General features: G+C 48.2%; 1 protein-coding gene across 1 annotated transcript in view; it reads right to left on the bottom strand.

Moving 5' to 3' along the window:
* Positions 1-518: 518 nt before the first annotated feature.
* The window catches only part of pxnb (paxillin b), a 50,691-nt gene continuing 34,649 nt past the window's right edge, over positions 519-16,560 (bottom strand). The window contains exons 3-11 of the mRNA XM_083644831.1: positions 15,514-15,599; positions 13,624-13,763; positions 12,434-12,617; positions 8,824-8,944; positions 5,018-5,179; positions 3,978-4,151; positions 3,637-3,718; positions 2,375-2,523; positions 519-792 (exon numbers count right to left, since the gene is read on the bottom strand). Coding sequence (XP_083500957.1) covers positions 526-792; positions 2,375-2,523; positions 3,637-3,718; positions 3,978-4,151; positions 5,018-5,179; positions 8,824-8,944; positions 12,434-12,617; positions 13,624-13,763; positions 15,514-15,599 — 1,365 coding nt within the window. The 3' untranslated portion in view covers positions 519-525. The remainder of the gene's footprint in view (positions 793-2,374; positions 2,524-3,636; positions 3,719-3,977; positions 4,152-5,017; positions 5,180-8,823; positions 8,945-12,433; positions 12,618-13,623; positions 13,764-15,513; positions 15,600-16,560) is intronic.

The raw sequence follows: 16,560 nt of genomic DNA, 5'->3' as shown, positions 1-16,560 counted from the left end.
CAAATGCCTAAATCCCATGGCACACCAATCAAATACTCTGTTTGTTTGGTGTGCCACAGCTGTCTGTCCTTGTTTGGAGAGGTTTGGTCAGATTCCACATGGTCAATCCTTTAGCCCATGGCACATCCAACATTATCCTATGGCCATGGTGGCACAGGATAATGTTGGATCGATGTGCCATGGGCGCAAGAGTTTCACAAACAAATGGTTTTCACTCTGAATATAGGGACGTTGTTCCAAATTCCTAAAGCTGAACTTTTTGAAGATACAGGATTATCCTGACAACAACAACAACAACGGCATGCTGCCTTAACTACACGCACATTCTTAAACCATACACACTTCCATCGTCGTCATCAGAACACAGACAACCTTCTTAGATACAAACACAATCCGTCCGATTCCCACTCTAGCTGTGCCAAAGATTGCTTTCACCTCAGACACGTATCCAAGCCCTGCTCCACATCTCCTCCCTAGATGCTTTCACCTCAGACACGTATGCAAGCCCTGCTCCATACCTCCTCCCTAGCTGAACAGCTTGACGAAGCAGCCCTGGCAGTAGGGCTTGTCGTTTTGCTCCTTGAAGGTGCCCTTGTTCAGTTGCTTGAGGCAGAAGGCGCAGACAAAGTGCTCCGGGTGGAACTTCTTGGACATGGCGGTGATACAGCGGCCGGTGATGGGCTTCTGACAGCCGGAGCAGAGGGAGCCCCGGCGCTCGTGGTAGTGCACTTCACAGTAGGGCTGGCCGTCGTGCTCGAAGAAACTTCCGTTCACAAATGGGGTGAAGCACTCCTGCAGGGCCAGAAGAGGGCGATGAGAAGGTGAAAACTGTGCTGTGTCTGACTGTTTGAACAGAACGGACATAAATATATCTCTTCATGCCTTTTAGACCAGTGGTTCCCAAACGGAGGTAGGTGTATTTTTGACTTTATTGTATAGGACAGTGGGCAGACAGGAAAGGTGGGGAGAGAGAGAGGGGATTCAATTGTTCAATGTGTTATCATTACTACTGTAATTTGCTACTGTTGTGTCAGCTAGAATTAGCTAGACGTATTTTCTGTGAAGCCCTCTGGGACATGCTTGTGAATTAGGGCTATACAAATAAACTTGACTTGACTTGATGACATGCAGCAAAGGACCATGGGTCGCATTCGAACCCGGGTCGGCCACACTAACGACTGAGCCTTAAGTGCCCGGCATGGTTATGCGCAGCCACGACTTGGAGCCTTGCCGACGAGCGGCGACAGCGAGACTGTGGATACTCGAACGTACCTCGTCCAAAACGTTATCTTGTCGTTTACCAAGAGCTTGCAATCATGTCGGTGGGGGAACATTTTATTGTCCCTCCATTTCAAAACGCATTCCGGTGAGCCTGCAGAAGGCTTTGCTAGATGAGGGACAAGCACTGTTAAATGAGGAAATGGCATTTCCTCATTCCTCACAACAATGACTTGACGCCGCGGAGTCACATTTTCGAGGAGCTGCACGCCCCCTACGCCCAGCTGCGGCGACCCGCTCGGCAAAGTTGGCACGTCTTCATAACAGTCAGTTTCTTGCTGGATGTGTCATTACATTATTAATATCTTACCTGAATAAGCTCAAATGCTGTTACAGGATTATCAGTCCGAGTTTGAGGCACTTTCTCAGGAGCCGCTGCTCCTCCGGCGGCGGCCCACTTGGGGGCGCTGTCTCGGGGGCACAGAGCCTCTCACTAACACTAACATTACTCTGGTCAGAAACCACCTGGATCTGCATAGTTTAAATCCGTTTGCAGCCTAGAGATCATTTGAAAACATTTTATTGGTCTATTTACGTCAGACGAAACAAACAACAAAGTCAGAAATACACGGCTCGTCTGCCCGCGTCTCTTTTCCGGGTATATACTCTTTGCCTGGGGGGATGGAGATGGAGGTAGGGGGTTCGAGGTTTGAGCGACAGTTTGGGGGCGAATGGAATTACGAGACTTAGTCACAAGATCGTTTTAATGCTTTTCCACTCGTTAAATTTTGTAAAACCCACACAGACGTGAAGGGTGAGCAAGCAACGGCATTGATTCATGACAAAAAATAAAAATGTGGAAAAAATGGACATACGTTAGACAGCGACGATATTATGTTTGGTCGCAATGGATGACTTAGGTCTCCTAGTTTCTTCTGATAACAGGATCTCCACTGTAGCTTTAAAACTGACCCTGCTACAGCCATTTGATTACCCGCGGAAATCGCCCACCTGCAGTACCTCCACAGCCCAGTTTGGGAATCACTGTTTTTAGACCACGTGACACTAAAAATATACAACATATGAACAGCAGCATGGTAGAAACACATATATACATATAGATATATATTATAGATATAGATATATAGATACAGACCCTGCAAACAAAACACTCAGGATGCCAAAGGCAGTTGAGCGCTGAGATGTAGTTCTCCAGAATGGCTCTGGCACAGCCGCCACATTTAGGTGCAAACATGTCAAAGTAATCCTTCCTGCAATAAGCCTTTCCGTCCTTCTCATGGAAACCTTCATAGAAAACACAGGAGAGAGAGAAAGAGTCACCACGAGATGATGGAAATATTAAATTTTTTATTACATAATATTACAAATATTATCTGTCATTTTATTGAAGATTGGGTACATATTAGGGTTGAGGTATTACGGTTGAGTTTATGTAAATAGAAAATATAATTCATTTGAAAACTAGAACGACCGCACCGCGGATATATGCCTCTGCCAACAAGTGAGCAGTCGACATGCATGTCTGTCCAGACAGTTCATCCTTGAGTCCAAGTGGATGTTTGAGGCAAATTAGATGAAATTCCGTCAAGGCGTTCCTGAGATATCACAAGCATGAAACGAGCAGTCATGATGTCACAGTAACCTTGAACTTTGACCACTAAATCTAATCAGTTCATCCTTGAGTCCAAGTGGATGTTTGAGGCAAATTAGAAGAAATGCCATCAAGGCGTTCCTGAGATATGGCGTTAACGAGCTTGAAAATGGTGTTCGAGTGGTCAGTGACCTTGACCTTTGATCACCAAAATCGAATCAGTTCATCCTTGTGTCCAAGCCGACGTTTGAGCCAGATTGGAAGAAATTCCGTCAGCCGTCCCTGAGATATCACGCTAACGAACTTGGGAATGGTGTTTGTGAGGTCACAGTGACCTTGAACTTTGACCACCAAAATCTAATCATCTAATCATCATCTAATCACAAACAAAGACCACTTTTATTACTTTTGATGCGTTTTCTGAAAATCGCATAAAGAAAAACACATTTACACTTCAAAAGTCATAAAAGTGCTCCTCGTTTGTGAAGATGATCTTGCTGAACACAAACTTTGCTGTTTTATAAACTTTACTTAACGACAGACCTTATTTCAAGCATTTAACCGAAATCCCCACACAAAAATCCCATTGCCTTCAACACGTACAAGGCGGAAGTGCTACTTCCAGACTCATTCCTGCGATACTCTATTGCAAACATACTTAACCCATTGACACCTGATGCAGCGTTTGTGTGTGTATCCCTTTAAGATGCGGTTCGCGGTCTTAAAGGGATACACACACAAATGGGGGATATACACGCAAATGCTGCATCAGGTATCAATGGGTGAATGCAGAAAGAACACAGTACCTTCTGGGCCGAAGAAGGATCCACACTGAGCACAGAAGAAGTGCTCCGGATGCCATGTCCTATCCAACGCCGTCACAACTTTCTGAACACACAACATGAGAAGGTTTAGTGCTGGCTGATTGTGAGCTATAATGAACATAATTACATCTGTAAAACAGCTAGAGAGACTATGTATACTGTGCAGTAAAAATATATGAATACTATCTTCTTTATTGACAGAAAACTATTGATCAACATGCAATGTGAACCTGTTCTATGCAAAAACTGAAACTTAATAAACATCAAAGTGTAAAAAATACATGTATATATGTGAATACTACGTGTTCATGTGTTTCACTAACATCCAGTATAGGTCCATTGCAGTAGTAGCATCGTGGGGAGAACAGGTTGTGGTAGTCTTTCTCACAGTAGGGCTGTCCGTCGCGCTCAAAGAAGTTCCTGGAGCCGATCTCCTCTTGACAGTGTGTGCACACAAAGTGCTCAGGGTGCCATGTGCGTCCCATGGCAGTCACCACCTTTATAAGTACAGTGTAAATACGAGAACTGTGTGAAACTGGATCTTTTTTTTAACCCTTATTTTACCAGGAAAGTTGATTCAAAGGATATTCTTAAAGACTCTAACGGCCCAGGGGAGAACACGTTACATAGACAATCACAGCTTAGGGCTTCCCAGTGTTAGCACAGTCTTCTACTATTATATTGTCTACTGTGCAGGTCTGCTAGAGCAGCTGGGGATTGAGTGCCTTGCTCAGGGGCGCATCAACAGCAGTTGAAGGAGGGGACACATTTGCCATTCAGTTAACGTCACCCAGATTTGCCCAATTGGGGTTGAAAACCAGTGATCTTACAATCTGACTTGCTTCTAAAAACCATTTGGCCATCAATCAACCAATGAAAACCATATCTGGCCCCATATCTACTGTATTTGTATAACTGACCTTTATAAATAAAGGTTAAATAAAAAAAAAAAAAATTGTACAGATATGATGTTAAGAGGAGCTAAATGAGCGTAGCCTCTCACCTGGCCCACAATGGGCTTACAGCAGGCCCCACACACTCCTCTCACCTGGCCCATAATGGGCTTACAGCAGGCCCCACACACTCCTCTCACCTGGCCCATAATGGGCTTACAGCAGGCCCCACACACTCCTCTCACCTGGCCCATAATGGGCTTACAGCAGGCCCCACACACTCCTCTCACCTGGCCCATAATGGGCTTACAGCAGGCCCCACACACTCCTCTCACCTGGCCCATAATGGGCTTACAGCAGGCCCCACACACTCCTCTCACCTGGCCCATAATGGGCTTACAGCAGGCCCCACACACTCCTCTCACCTGGCCCACAATGGGCTTACAGCAGGCCCCACACACTCCTCTCACCTGGCCCACAATGGGCTTACAGCAGGCCCCACACACTCCTTTGGCCACCGTCTGCACGCCCAGCTTGTTGAGGTCAGACTGCAGGCTACCCAGCATGTTGTCCAGCTTGTTGACCTGTGTCGGGGGGCCACCAGGAACTCCACCCTTCCCTTGGGCCATAATCTGCAAACGGTCGAACGGTGAAAAGGGTTGAAAGTGTCCAAGTCTGTCGCACAGAATAAAATATTTGAAAACACAAAAAAAGCACTACTTCGTTATATCAGAGGTCAAGAAGAGGTCAAAAGGAAAAATGAATGAATCAGAAAACAGGGTAATGTTTAGGTATGCGAGAAACAGAGAGGAGAAGAGACAGCGGTTCCTGCCTGCATTGGAGGGAAGATGGGGTCGTACTCTGTTTGGCAGCCAACTGACACCAGGACTTTGGGGGCCACTGGTGGCGGCATTGGCTCCACGGGCGGAGGTCGGGTTGGGACTTTGAGGACGGGGGGAGGGGGCTCTGCTTTGGGGGGAGGAGGTCGCTGCACTGGGGCCGGTGGAGGCGAGGGTTTGACAGTCTGCCGAGGTGGAGGGGGAACGTGCTCGTGGACATGGGGGGGCAGTCGAGGGGGGGAGGGAGGAGGCGGAGGAGGAGGTGGAGGTATGGGAATAGGGAGTTGCCTTATGGGGAGCGGCCTCTTGGGCTCCTCTACGACCGGGGGGCGGCGAGGGGGAGGGGGGGACGGAGGGGGGAGCACCTTCCTCTGAGGGACAGGCGACTCTGGGGGGATGATGATCTGAGGAGGACAGAGGAGAGAAGAACAGAGACACAGAAGAGAAGAACTGTGCAGGATAGAAAACCACAGATGAATGAAGCCAACCAATAAACCTTTGGGAAGACTCAGTAACAGTGCTGCACACTGAAGCCAACCTTGTCGACCTCGCCGCCGGGCCCCTCGGGGCGGAAGCGCTGGGGTTTGGACGTGACGATGACGCCCTCGGTCAGCCAGTCGTCGGGCTGTTTGCGGCGCCGCTCCGCGCGGCCGATCCCCAGTTTGCCTTGCAGCTCCTCTATGAGGCGATCCTGGGAATTGCTCTTGTTGACGATGATGGGTCCCATTTTCCTCCGCAGGTGAGCGTCTCGGTACATGGGATGCACGTTGGGAGTCTCCTTAGTGCGCCTAATCACTGATTTGATCTAAAGGGAACCGTGAGGCACCTCATCATATATGCTCTTGTCAACCCGGTACCCATTGAACCAACCATCACATCCAAACTGTTGACAGGCCAGAATGCAGTGGGAGGTTAGGGGACGTCCTGTGAGGGTCAGTGGGCTAAGAGTAACACTCCATGCACTTCTTACATGCTGAGGTCGAAAGCTTTCAAAGCCTTGCCACCCCCCACCCCCTCTAGACACGCCCCCTGCCCCCTCTAGACACCCCCCCACCCCCTCTAGACACGCCCCGTGCCCCATCTAGACACGCCCCCACCCCCTCTAGACACGCCCCCCACCCCCTCTAGACACGCCCCCTACCCCCTCTAGACACCCCCCCACCCCCTCTAGACACGCCCCGTGCCCCATCTAGACACGCCCCCACCCCCTCTAGACACGCCCCCACCCCCTCTAGACACGCCCCCCACCCCATCTAGACACGGCCCCCACCCCCTCTAGACATGCCCCCACCCCCTCTAGACACGCCCCCCACCCCATCTAGACACGCCCCCCACCCCCTCTAGATACAGCCCCCACCCCCTCTAGACACCCCCCCCACCCCCTCTAGACACGCCCCCCACCCCCTCTAGACACACCCCCCACCCCATCTAGACACGCCCCCCACCCCCTCTAGACACACCCCCCCACCCCATCTAGACACGCCCCCCACCCCCTCTAGATACAGCCCCCACCCCCTCTAGACACCCCCCCCACCCCCTCTAGACACGCCCCCCACCCCCTCTAGACACACCCCCCACCCCATCTAGACACGCCCCCCACCCCCTCTAGACACACCCCCCCACCCCATCTAGACACGCCCCCCCACCCCCTCTAGACACGCCTGTAAAGACCTCTAGGGTCCTTTACGGGCTTCATGCCAAACTGGTGCAACAGGTGATTGGGGTTCGGGAAATTCTGGCCGAGAATCCCATTTGAACAACATATAGGACATGCTGCTGAAGACCAACACGACCAATCAGTGAGTCATTTGTTACAGCGATACGGTCATGTGACTACTCTGAAGGGATGGTGCGTAAGCAGAAACTCTTGATTAATAGCCAGCTGGACTCAATCTTATAAACCAGTGGGTGCAGAAGCAAAACTCTAGCAAAGCACCCCGTGTCAGTGTCAAGCAGGCCAAGGCATGGAGACAAGACGCATACATGTCCAGATGCTGAGACTCTGTCCAAGGTGGCGGGCTGCAGAAGGGGCAGGTCCAGGGCGATGTCGGGGGTCCCGGGACACGAAGACGTGGGGGTCATGGACTCGTCCATCCAGCTGGCCTCGGTCAGCGGGGTCATGCTGCCGTCTGTGTACGGCCTCTCGGTGTAAGGTGTCAGGGTGCCGTCCAGCCCGTCGCGGAGGGACACGGACAGCTCCTCGTCGGCCCAGTCCAGGTCCCCGTTCCCGTCGGGGCCTCCGTCCACGGAGCCGTCCGTGGTGGTGGTGGTGCTGGCGAACATGTCGGGCTGCATGCTGCTTCTGTCCACAGGCAGGACGGGCTCCTCCTGCACCTCCCTGCCCAGCAGACACGCGGCGTCCAGGCTCAGCCGCGGTTCCTGCTCCGCGCGCGCTGCTGCTGCTGCGGCGTTGTTCTGCGCAAAGCTCATAGCCAGCAACTTGTCCAGAGCTTCATTCAGAGAGGGCTCCATCGCGGTGGAATGGTGCCGAGCGAAGGGGCTGGCTCTGTGGGTCGGGGGAGCCGGCTCCATCAGCTCTCTGCTCCCGGAGATCCTGGGGCTGCCGAAAGACGGCGAAGAGGGCGCCTTCGCCGAGGAGACCGGGGAGGGTGAGGACGTTTTCGAGGCAGCGAGAGCAGGGGACGGAGACATAGAGACGGCAGCGGGCAGAGGCGAAGGAGTCTTAGGGGCAGAGACAGGAGGAGTGAGCTTTTTGGTAGAAGGTGGAGTGGAGAAATTCAAATTGAAGGACATAGTCTCCGGTGCATAGGAGAATTGACCAGCAGCGGTTGAGGGTGAAACCCGTTCCATCGAGGGACTAGGCGACGTGGAGGACTTGTGGTCCAGGACGGTGTTAACCGAGGTCAGCGAGGGGGTGGTGGTATTGGAAGGACTTGAGCTATTTGGCAGCAGGTTGGAGTTAGGGCTAGCACAATGAGAGAGGACTATCAGAGACTTGAGTTGCGATGACAGCAGGGTGGCAGAGACATCTATGACAGAGTCCAGGTCCGGCTCGCTGGCTGCAGAGAGGGAGGACACAGGGCTCTGGGCAGGCAGAGGGTTTGGACGGGCCACTGACATGCCAGCGTCCCCTCCGTCCTCGTCTATGTGCAGCTCCAGACCAGCAGGCAGAGAGAAGAGAGGGGAGTCACAGGCAGGCGGCTGGGACAGCCTGAGGAAGGGGGAAGCCACAGGCGTGACGCCAGAAGAGACTGGAGGATGAGGAGAGGTGGAAGGGGCTCCTGCTTGGTCTAGCAGAGAACCCAAAGAACTGGGCTAGAAAAGAGAGAAAGGGCAGAGTAAGAGAAACCACAGGAAGAGGGCAGAGAAAGGAGCAGGATATGAAAGTATTGTCGGGGAAACAGACAGAACAAGAGGAAAAGGCTAGAGGAGACCTCTTAGCTTGAGATGTGTTGAGAACGTGGAGGCTTTTGTACCTTGAAGTCCGACAGAGACGCCATGAGCTCATCAAGCTCTCTTGTGGCGCAGGACGCTGAAATTCGGGCTTGTTGCTGAGAGGGCGTGTCCAAATCAGTGTGGAGAGCGGAGGGGGTGGGGCTGCAACATACACATTCAGATGATGTAATCACATGTCAACCACTGAGGCCTTACAGAGGGACTCAGTCTATAGTGTGTTTTACAGCCATTCCCAAACTTAAAGTCCCTGGAAACCAGAAATATTTCTTTATTATTTAGCATTTTGAGTTCATCACATCACAGGACCCTATGTTAATAAGCCACCAGCCAAATTTGAACGATGATGAACGTCGCAAAGTATATAAATTTAGGTTTGACAGGTGTGGCAAAACGCATGAGAATCGATAATTTTTTAGAGTGTATTTTCTCCCGCGGAATGTGTGGGCGTGTCCCGTCTGCAGCAGGTTTTCCGAGAGAGAGAGAGCGCGAGACAGAGGGGGGGAGGGAAAGAGAGAAAGAGAGATCGACGTGTGTGTGTGTGTGTGTGTGTGTGTGTGTTTGTGTGTGTGAGAGAGAGTAACCTCGCGTCAGCAGCCTGTGTGTCTCTCTCTGTGCTCTCTCTCTCACTAGTCCCGAGAGAGAGAGAGAGAGAGAGAGAGAGAGAGGGAGAGAAGCATAGCGCTCGCACACAGAGTGGGAGGGAGACGGACAGCGAGGGAGCGCTGTCACTGGGGGCAAAGAACGGACAAAAGGAGGGTGGGTGCGGATTGCGCGCGTGTACAAAGGTTATATAGAGCTTATGACGTCATAAGCTCCTGCGTTTTAGCACCTCGCGCACTGCTGTCTTCAATGAGGAAGTACTTTGTAGAATCTTGTAGAAAAGTGTCGATTTTAAGGCTTTGGGTTGAAAGTAATGTATAATAATTTCGGAGGCACAAAATTACTAACATAAGACCCTAAATAACATACCGTAGTTAGAACGTTTTTGTGGATTTTGGTTTCCAGGGACTTTAAGAATGCCTTGGACCTAGGGATGCACCGATCCACTTTTTTCACTTCCGATCCGATTCCGATACCTGAATTGGGATATCTGCCGATACCAATATTTTTCTTGAATATACAGTATAGGCAAAGATTTGGCCAATTAAAGATTTTTTTTTTAAATATACCTTGCAAAAAGCAGACAAAACTAAGAAAATATACAAGGCAAAGAAGGATACTATTATACATTATGGCCATAAATTATGGCCAGCGGCCCCCTGTGCGGCCCGCGCTGGAATTGCAAAAAAAAAAAAAAAAAAATCCAATTCCGATCCGATCCGTGAATTAGTGCCAAATCGGCAGCCGATACCGATATTGGATCGGACCCGCCCCATCCCTACTTGGCCCACTTTGAAATGTGAATCTCTTCCTCCTCCCAACCCTTTAATCCCAACTCTGATCAACACACCAGAATAAGATCAAATATTTCCCTATATGTTTTTTTTATTTCATTAACGGAGCATGTGAACGTGGTCATCCAGTGCAGATTAATCATCCACGAGCATCATAGCAATGTTTATGGTTTCTTCACTTTTGGAAGAAAGAAAGTCACATATCTGACCCAGGCACATCACACACTGCACAAGCAGGATGAAAAAGAGCCATCACAGAATTAGTGACACTCCCAGTAAGCAATAACACACTGTACCTCTCTCTAACACACTGTACCTCTCTCTACCACACTGTACCTCTCTCTAACACACTGTACCTCTCTCTAACACACTGTACCTCTCTCTAACACACTGTACCTCTCTCTAACACACTGTACCTCTCTCTAACACACTGTACCTCTCTCTAACACACTGTACCTCTCTCTACCACACTGTACCTCTCTCTAACACACTGTACCTCTCTCTAACACACTGTACCTCTCTCTACCACACTGTACCTCTCTCTAACACACTGTACCTCTCTCTAACACACTGTACCTCTCTCTAACACACTGTACCTCTCTTTAACACACTGTACCTCTCTCTAACACACTGTACCTCTCTCTACCAGTATAACACACTGTACCTCTCTCTAACACACTGTACCTCTCTCTAACACACTGTACCTCTCTCTAACACACTGTACCTCTCTCTAACACACTGTACCTCTCTCTAACACACTGTACCTCTCTCTACCACACTGTACCTCTCTCTACCACACTGTACCTCTCTCTAACACACTGTACCTCTCTCTAACACACTGTACCTCTCTCTAACACACTGTACCTCTCTCTAACACACTGTACCTCTCTCTACCAGTATAACACACTGTACCTCTCTCTACCAGTATAACACACTGTACCTCTCTCTACCAGTATAACACACTGTACCTCTCTCTAACACACTGTACCTCTCTCTACCAGTATAACACACTGTACCTCTCTCTAACACACTGTACCTCTCTCTACCACACTGTACCTCTCTCTAACACACTGTACCTCTCTCTAACACACTGTACCTCTCTCTAACACACTGTACCTCTCTCTAACACACTGTACCTCTCTCTAACACACTGTACCTCTCTCTAACACACTGTACCTCTCTCTAACACACTGTACCTCTCTCTAACACACTGTAGCTCTCTCTAACACACTGTACCTCTCTCTAACACACTGTACCTCTCTCTAACACACTGTACCTCTCTCTAACACACTGTACCTCTCTCTACCACACTGTACCTCTCTCTAACACACTGTACCTCTCTCTAACACACTGTACCTCTCTCTACCAGTATTTCCCTCCCTCCCTGTGTCTGTGTGTCAAAAACGGACAACTTTGGAGTTATATTACACCCACTTCCCAGCTAGCTAGCATAACATGGCTGGCCTGGTACCTACGTATTCGTCTGGACGTCTGCCCACCAGGGGGCCGTGAAGGTACTCACACTTTGGGAATCACTGGTCTATGATTTGGGTTCAAAAATAGATTGCAGGAGGGGTGCGGTGGTGCAGTGGTAAGCGCTGTCGCCTCACACCTTGAAGGTCCTGGGTTCGATTCCCACCTGGGACGCTGTGAGCGCTGAAGGAATGCGTGCCCGTCCGCATGTCCTCGAGTGCCCACCGCCCGGGTGGGGTCGTCAAAAGGGCCTTTCTGTGTGGAGTTTGCATGTTCTCCCCGTGCCTCCCGGGGGTTTCCTTCATATAGGAACCCCTTCACCAAAACATGCAATATCCTGGTTGCTAATGTGGTTGCTCCTCTGGACGTTAAGGGCGCCTGTTCAGAGGGAGGGGAACTGGTTGGAATAGCGTGAACCTCCCACGTGCTATGTCCTACCGGTGAAGCTTCCCCTGTCAGGTGAAAAGAAGCGGCTGGCTAACTGCCCATGTCTCGGAGGAAGCATGGAGCCAGTTTCGGCTCTCCCCAGATCGGCAGAGGGTGGAGCAGCAACCAGGATAAATAAATTAAATTAGCACTAATGGGGGATAAAAATGGGATAAAACATTGTGCCGTTCTGGTATTCTTCTTTCTTTTTAGCTTACAAAGAGGTCTACAACCGCAGGGTTATTTATATAAATGTCAGTTGAGAGCTCAGGTGTGGTGGACAGACGCTCTTTACCTGGGTGAAGGCACAGAGCTGTGGTGGACAGACGCTCTTTACCTGGGTGAAGGCACAGAGCCTTCCAGCTCGTCCAGCAGGCTCTCCACAGTGGGGCGGCCCTCGTCCAGTCTGGTTCCGTTCCTCTTGGGTTTGTCCAGAGGAGGGGGACTCACCATGATGTCAGGCCCACTGCCGTTCTCATAGTGGGTGATGCTGCAGGACGGTAGGGGCGGAGCCGTCTCCTCTGTGGGCACATACATAACACTTCTTTCCTTTAACTCAAAGTTTTGAACCGGGCGTCCGGGGTAGTGCAGCATTAGAATCCCTGCCTGCCAACATGAGGGTCGCAGGTTCGAGCCCTCGTGTTACCTCTTGGTTTGGTCGGGCGTCCGTACAGAGCTGTCTGCTGTGCTGAGTGTGAACAGGGTCATGAGCAAAAATGTAAAAAATAATAGCTGACTGGTGGAATGAACTCTCAAGTTACCATACGTCTATTAGAAGAGTAAAGGCAGATACTCAGACTTAAAATCTGGCTTTGCGGTGGTGGTTTTAGCGTAACCTATGTGGGGTTTGGCATAACCTTCGTTATTTTGAATCCCACATAGGTTACGCCAAACCCCACATAGGTTACGCTAAAACCACCACCGCAAAGCGTCCTACCTGTAGTTGGCCAGTCGGCAGGAAAGTATCGCGGGACTTTACGAGACTTGGTGACCGAGATCACGTTTGAGGCAATTTGATCCCTGGGAGACTCCAGGAAATGGCCTGTGGCGAAATATCACTCTGGTGGATGTTGAGGGATCACATTACGACCATATGTGGCGAAAACGGGAATAAAAATAGCTATTTAGATGCAGGAAAGACAGGCTCACACTTGGCCCCAAATCAGCTCCATTTTACAACTGACTTGGACGCTATTGATCTCAAAACAACGCTAGGACGGCCAGAAACGCCGCGGACATCGCTGGGTGAGTGGCCAAATCATAATTATTGCCAGGAGATGGGTCCAGGTAAAAAAAAAACGAAATTCTCCTTTAAGCTACAAACTCAAACTTTAAATGGGTCACCACCTTTAACACTGTATTACTCTTATTCAACTTTTAGATATCTTTTGTGATATCTCTTGAGAAATTGCAGTTTACATTTTATGATTTTTTTTTCAACCTTTTTAATGGCAGCCTATGGAGCCAGCGTACAGTGTGTGTACCTGTGTGGTAGTAACAGGGCAGCAGGCCTTGTGTGTACAGTACCTGTGGTGGGAAAGGAAGGGGAGTTTTGTTGCACGGCGTTGAGCTCCAGCAGCAGTCTGTCCAGCTCTGATAGGTTACTGCCCAGGGCCGAGGTCATGGCTGCCGTCGACGAGTCTGACGACTTCTGTTTGTTTGGAAAACTGAAGGAGAGACAGAAAGAGACTGGCAAATGTCAGTGGATTGCAGTGGGGGAAAAATGACTATGTTCACATGGATCGCAATATGTTCCGATATTAACCTGATTAAGACAATACTCTGAATAAGACAATGCCATGGAAACAGCATGTTCTGATGACCTTAACCAGAAGAATAAGGCCATAGTCAGAGTAAGAAATAATCAAATTAAGACATGTGGAGTAGGGAGTAGCATAATCGAAAATCGATAATTGATCGTTACGGAATCACGTCGATCATGTGGAATTTTTATCGATTTTTTTTTTTTTAGCACATCTATTTAATAGATGTGCTGTGGATTTGATTTCACTACGTGGTCGCAACCAGGTGAGGGCGCAATCTAACTAGTTTTAGGAGTACGGGCCGGGTGGAGCTGCACTCCGCACTCAGCGGAAATGAAGCAGAAGCAGAAATGAAGACACTGAACAACTTAACCCATTGATACCTGATGCAGCATTTGCATGTATATCCCTCATGTGTGTGTGTATCCCTTTAACACCGCGAACCACGTGTCTTAAAGGGATACACACACAAATGCTGCATCAGGTATCAATGGATTTGGGATTACAATTTATTTCCAAAATGATGAGGAAAAAAATCTTTTGAAAAAAGTCATTTCATAAGCCCATTGTTAAAATGGCACGTGCACGCTGCAACTAGTTCCTCCCGACAGGTGTCAACTGTTACATGACTGATAAATGGCTCAAAAACAGCAGTTCAGTGACAAATCTATTTTGTATGGATTTACTTGTACGTCTGCATATGACACTAAAAGTGATAGAACACATTTAGGAGCATCATCAACAGGCATGAGTGAGGGGGACTATTGGCAAAACAGCTCAAGATGGACATGAGACAAAAAAGGTTGGGAAATGGGAACCACTGATAGGCTATGCTCTGTAGTCCTGACAGGAATTTGAATGGGATATTCTATAAGCAACTCATGTAAACATCTTAATCTAAATATTGTCTTATTTAGATTACGGTCAATAGTCAGATTATTGCAGTCCATGTAAACATAGTAGGGGTGTCACGATATTTCGTCGCACGATATATCGCGATATCGAAACGTCACGATATGCGTATCGTCAGAAAAAAATTATATCGTAATTTTTTTTTTTTTTTTTTTTTGCTCCTGAATAATAATAGAACTAATTTAGCAGAATCAACACGCATGAGTGAGGGGGTAGACTACTACTGGCATGGCAAAACAGCTCAAGGGGTACATAAGATCACATAAGTTTAGGGACCATTGAGCATGAGTTATTTAAGAAATAGATTGTATACTTTATTTTTCTTTCACCATGCAACAAACATTTAGTTTGTGACAGAGTGACACATTCTATTGCAAGAGAAGCATTATCTTCCATGTTGTTTTACAGTTATTATAATAACAATTTCCAAAAACAGCATTTGTTTTGTATTTTGTGTATTTCAAATGAAAGACTATTCTTCCAGTATTTTCCCAGGGCTCCCTTGAAAAGAGGTTTCGATTTCAACGGGACTCACATGGTTAAATAAATGATAAATAAATAGATAAAAATTATTTACTTTTGTTAAAAAGAATATTGTTAAAATATCGTATCGTATCGTTATCGTGAACCCAATATCGTGTATCGTATCGTATCGTGAAATTAGTGTATCGTGACACCCCTAAAACATAGTCAATGACAGGTGATGCGATCAGCTGAATACCATGATGATGATATGAGTCACCTGTAGACGTGGTCCTCTTCAATGTGACACAATGGAGGGCTGCTACTGTCTCTGGACCATGAGCTCTTCTGGGCTGAACCTAAAGACTGCAGAGATACCATCCAGTTACACTGACCCACTGAGAGACAGCAGAGTGCAGAGATACCATCCAGTTAAGCTGTGTTCACACCGAGATATTTATTTTTCTCTCTGTCGCTCGATTCAACCCTTTGGAATCGCTCTGTCGCTGTGTTTAAATCGCTCGTCAACAGGCACAAGAATTGACGGACATCTGGGGGCTAGAACGTTACGCAATGTCATGATGTTTGTCCACTACGAGCCACCGTAGTTGTTTACAAGCTAAGCCTATCAGCGTGCTCCGCCTAACGCAAGCTTGTGTAGCCTATCTATTAGGGGTGGGGGAAAAAATCGATTCACCTAAGTATCGCGATTTTTAATGTCACGATTTTTTGGATCGATCTTTTATTCCAGAATCGATAATCGCAAATTAAAAAAAAAAAAAAAAAAATTTTTTTTTTTTTTTTTTTTTTTGGGTGCTTGCAGTCAGGCCACTCACTGAACAGCAGGCCAGGCGCCGCCTACTGGTTTACTAGTGGTTTTATTACTTTATTAGTTAGTCTGAAGTAATAATTACACTTCAGGGTTAAAGTGGGTGCATCTCATTGTAAAATTGGACCCAAATCTGGCTTCAAACGGCCCAAATTTCACGCGCGTTGGCCCATATCGGCCTGGCCTGCTTGGTATCTAATGCCCGGCCTGAATTATGATCCCAGTCCGCCCCTGTTTTTAACTATATCGCCCAGCCCTACTCATGATATATAATATACAGTCTCTAGTGTATGATTCAACTTTTCCCATGTTCTAATCTAGTGTAAAAAAGCAAACAAACTGAAAAAATAAAAGAAAAAAATAAACAAAAATCGCAATAAATCGTAATATCGAATCGCAATAATCGTAGAATCGCAATAATCGTGAATCGCAATATATATCGAATCGGCACCAAAGTATCGTGATAGTATCGAATCGGGAGATAAGTGAATCGGCACA

This window comes from Poromitra crassiceps (genome assembly GCF_964638095.1).
Source record: "Poromitra crassiceps genome assembly, chromosome: 10".
NCBI lineage: Eukaryota > Metazoa > Chordata > Actinopteri > Beryciformes > Melamphaidae > Poromitra > Poromitra crassiceps.
This window is presented reverse-complemented; position numbering and strand designations above follow the sequence as displayed.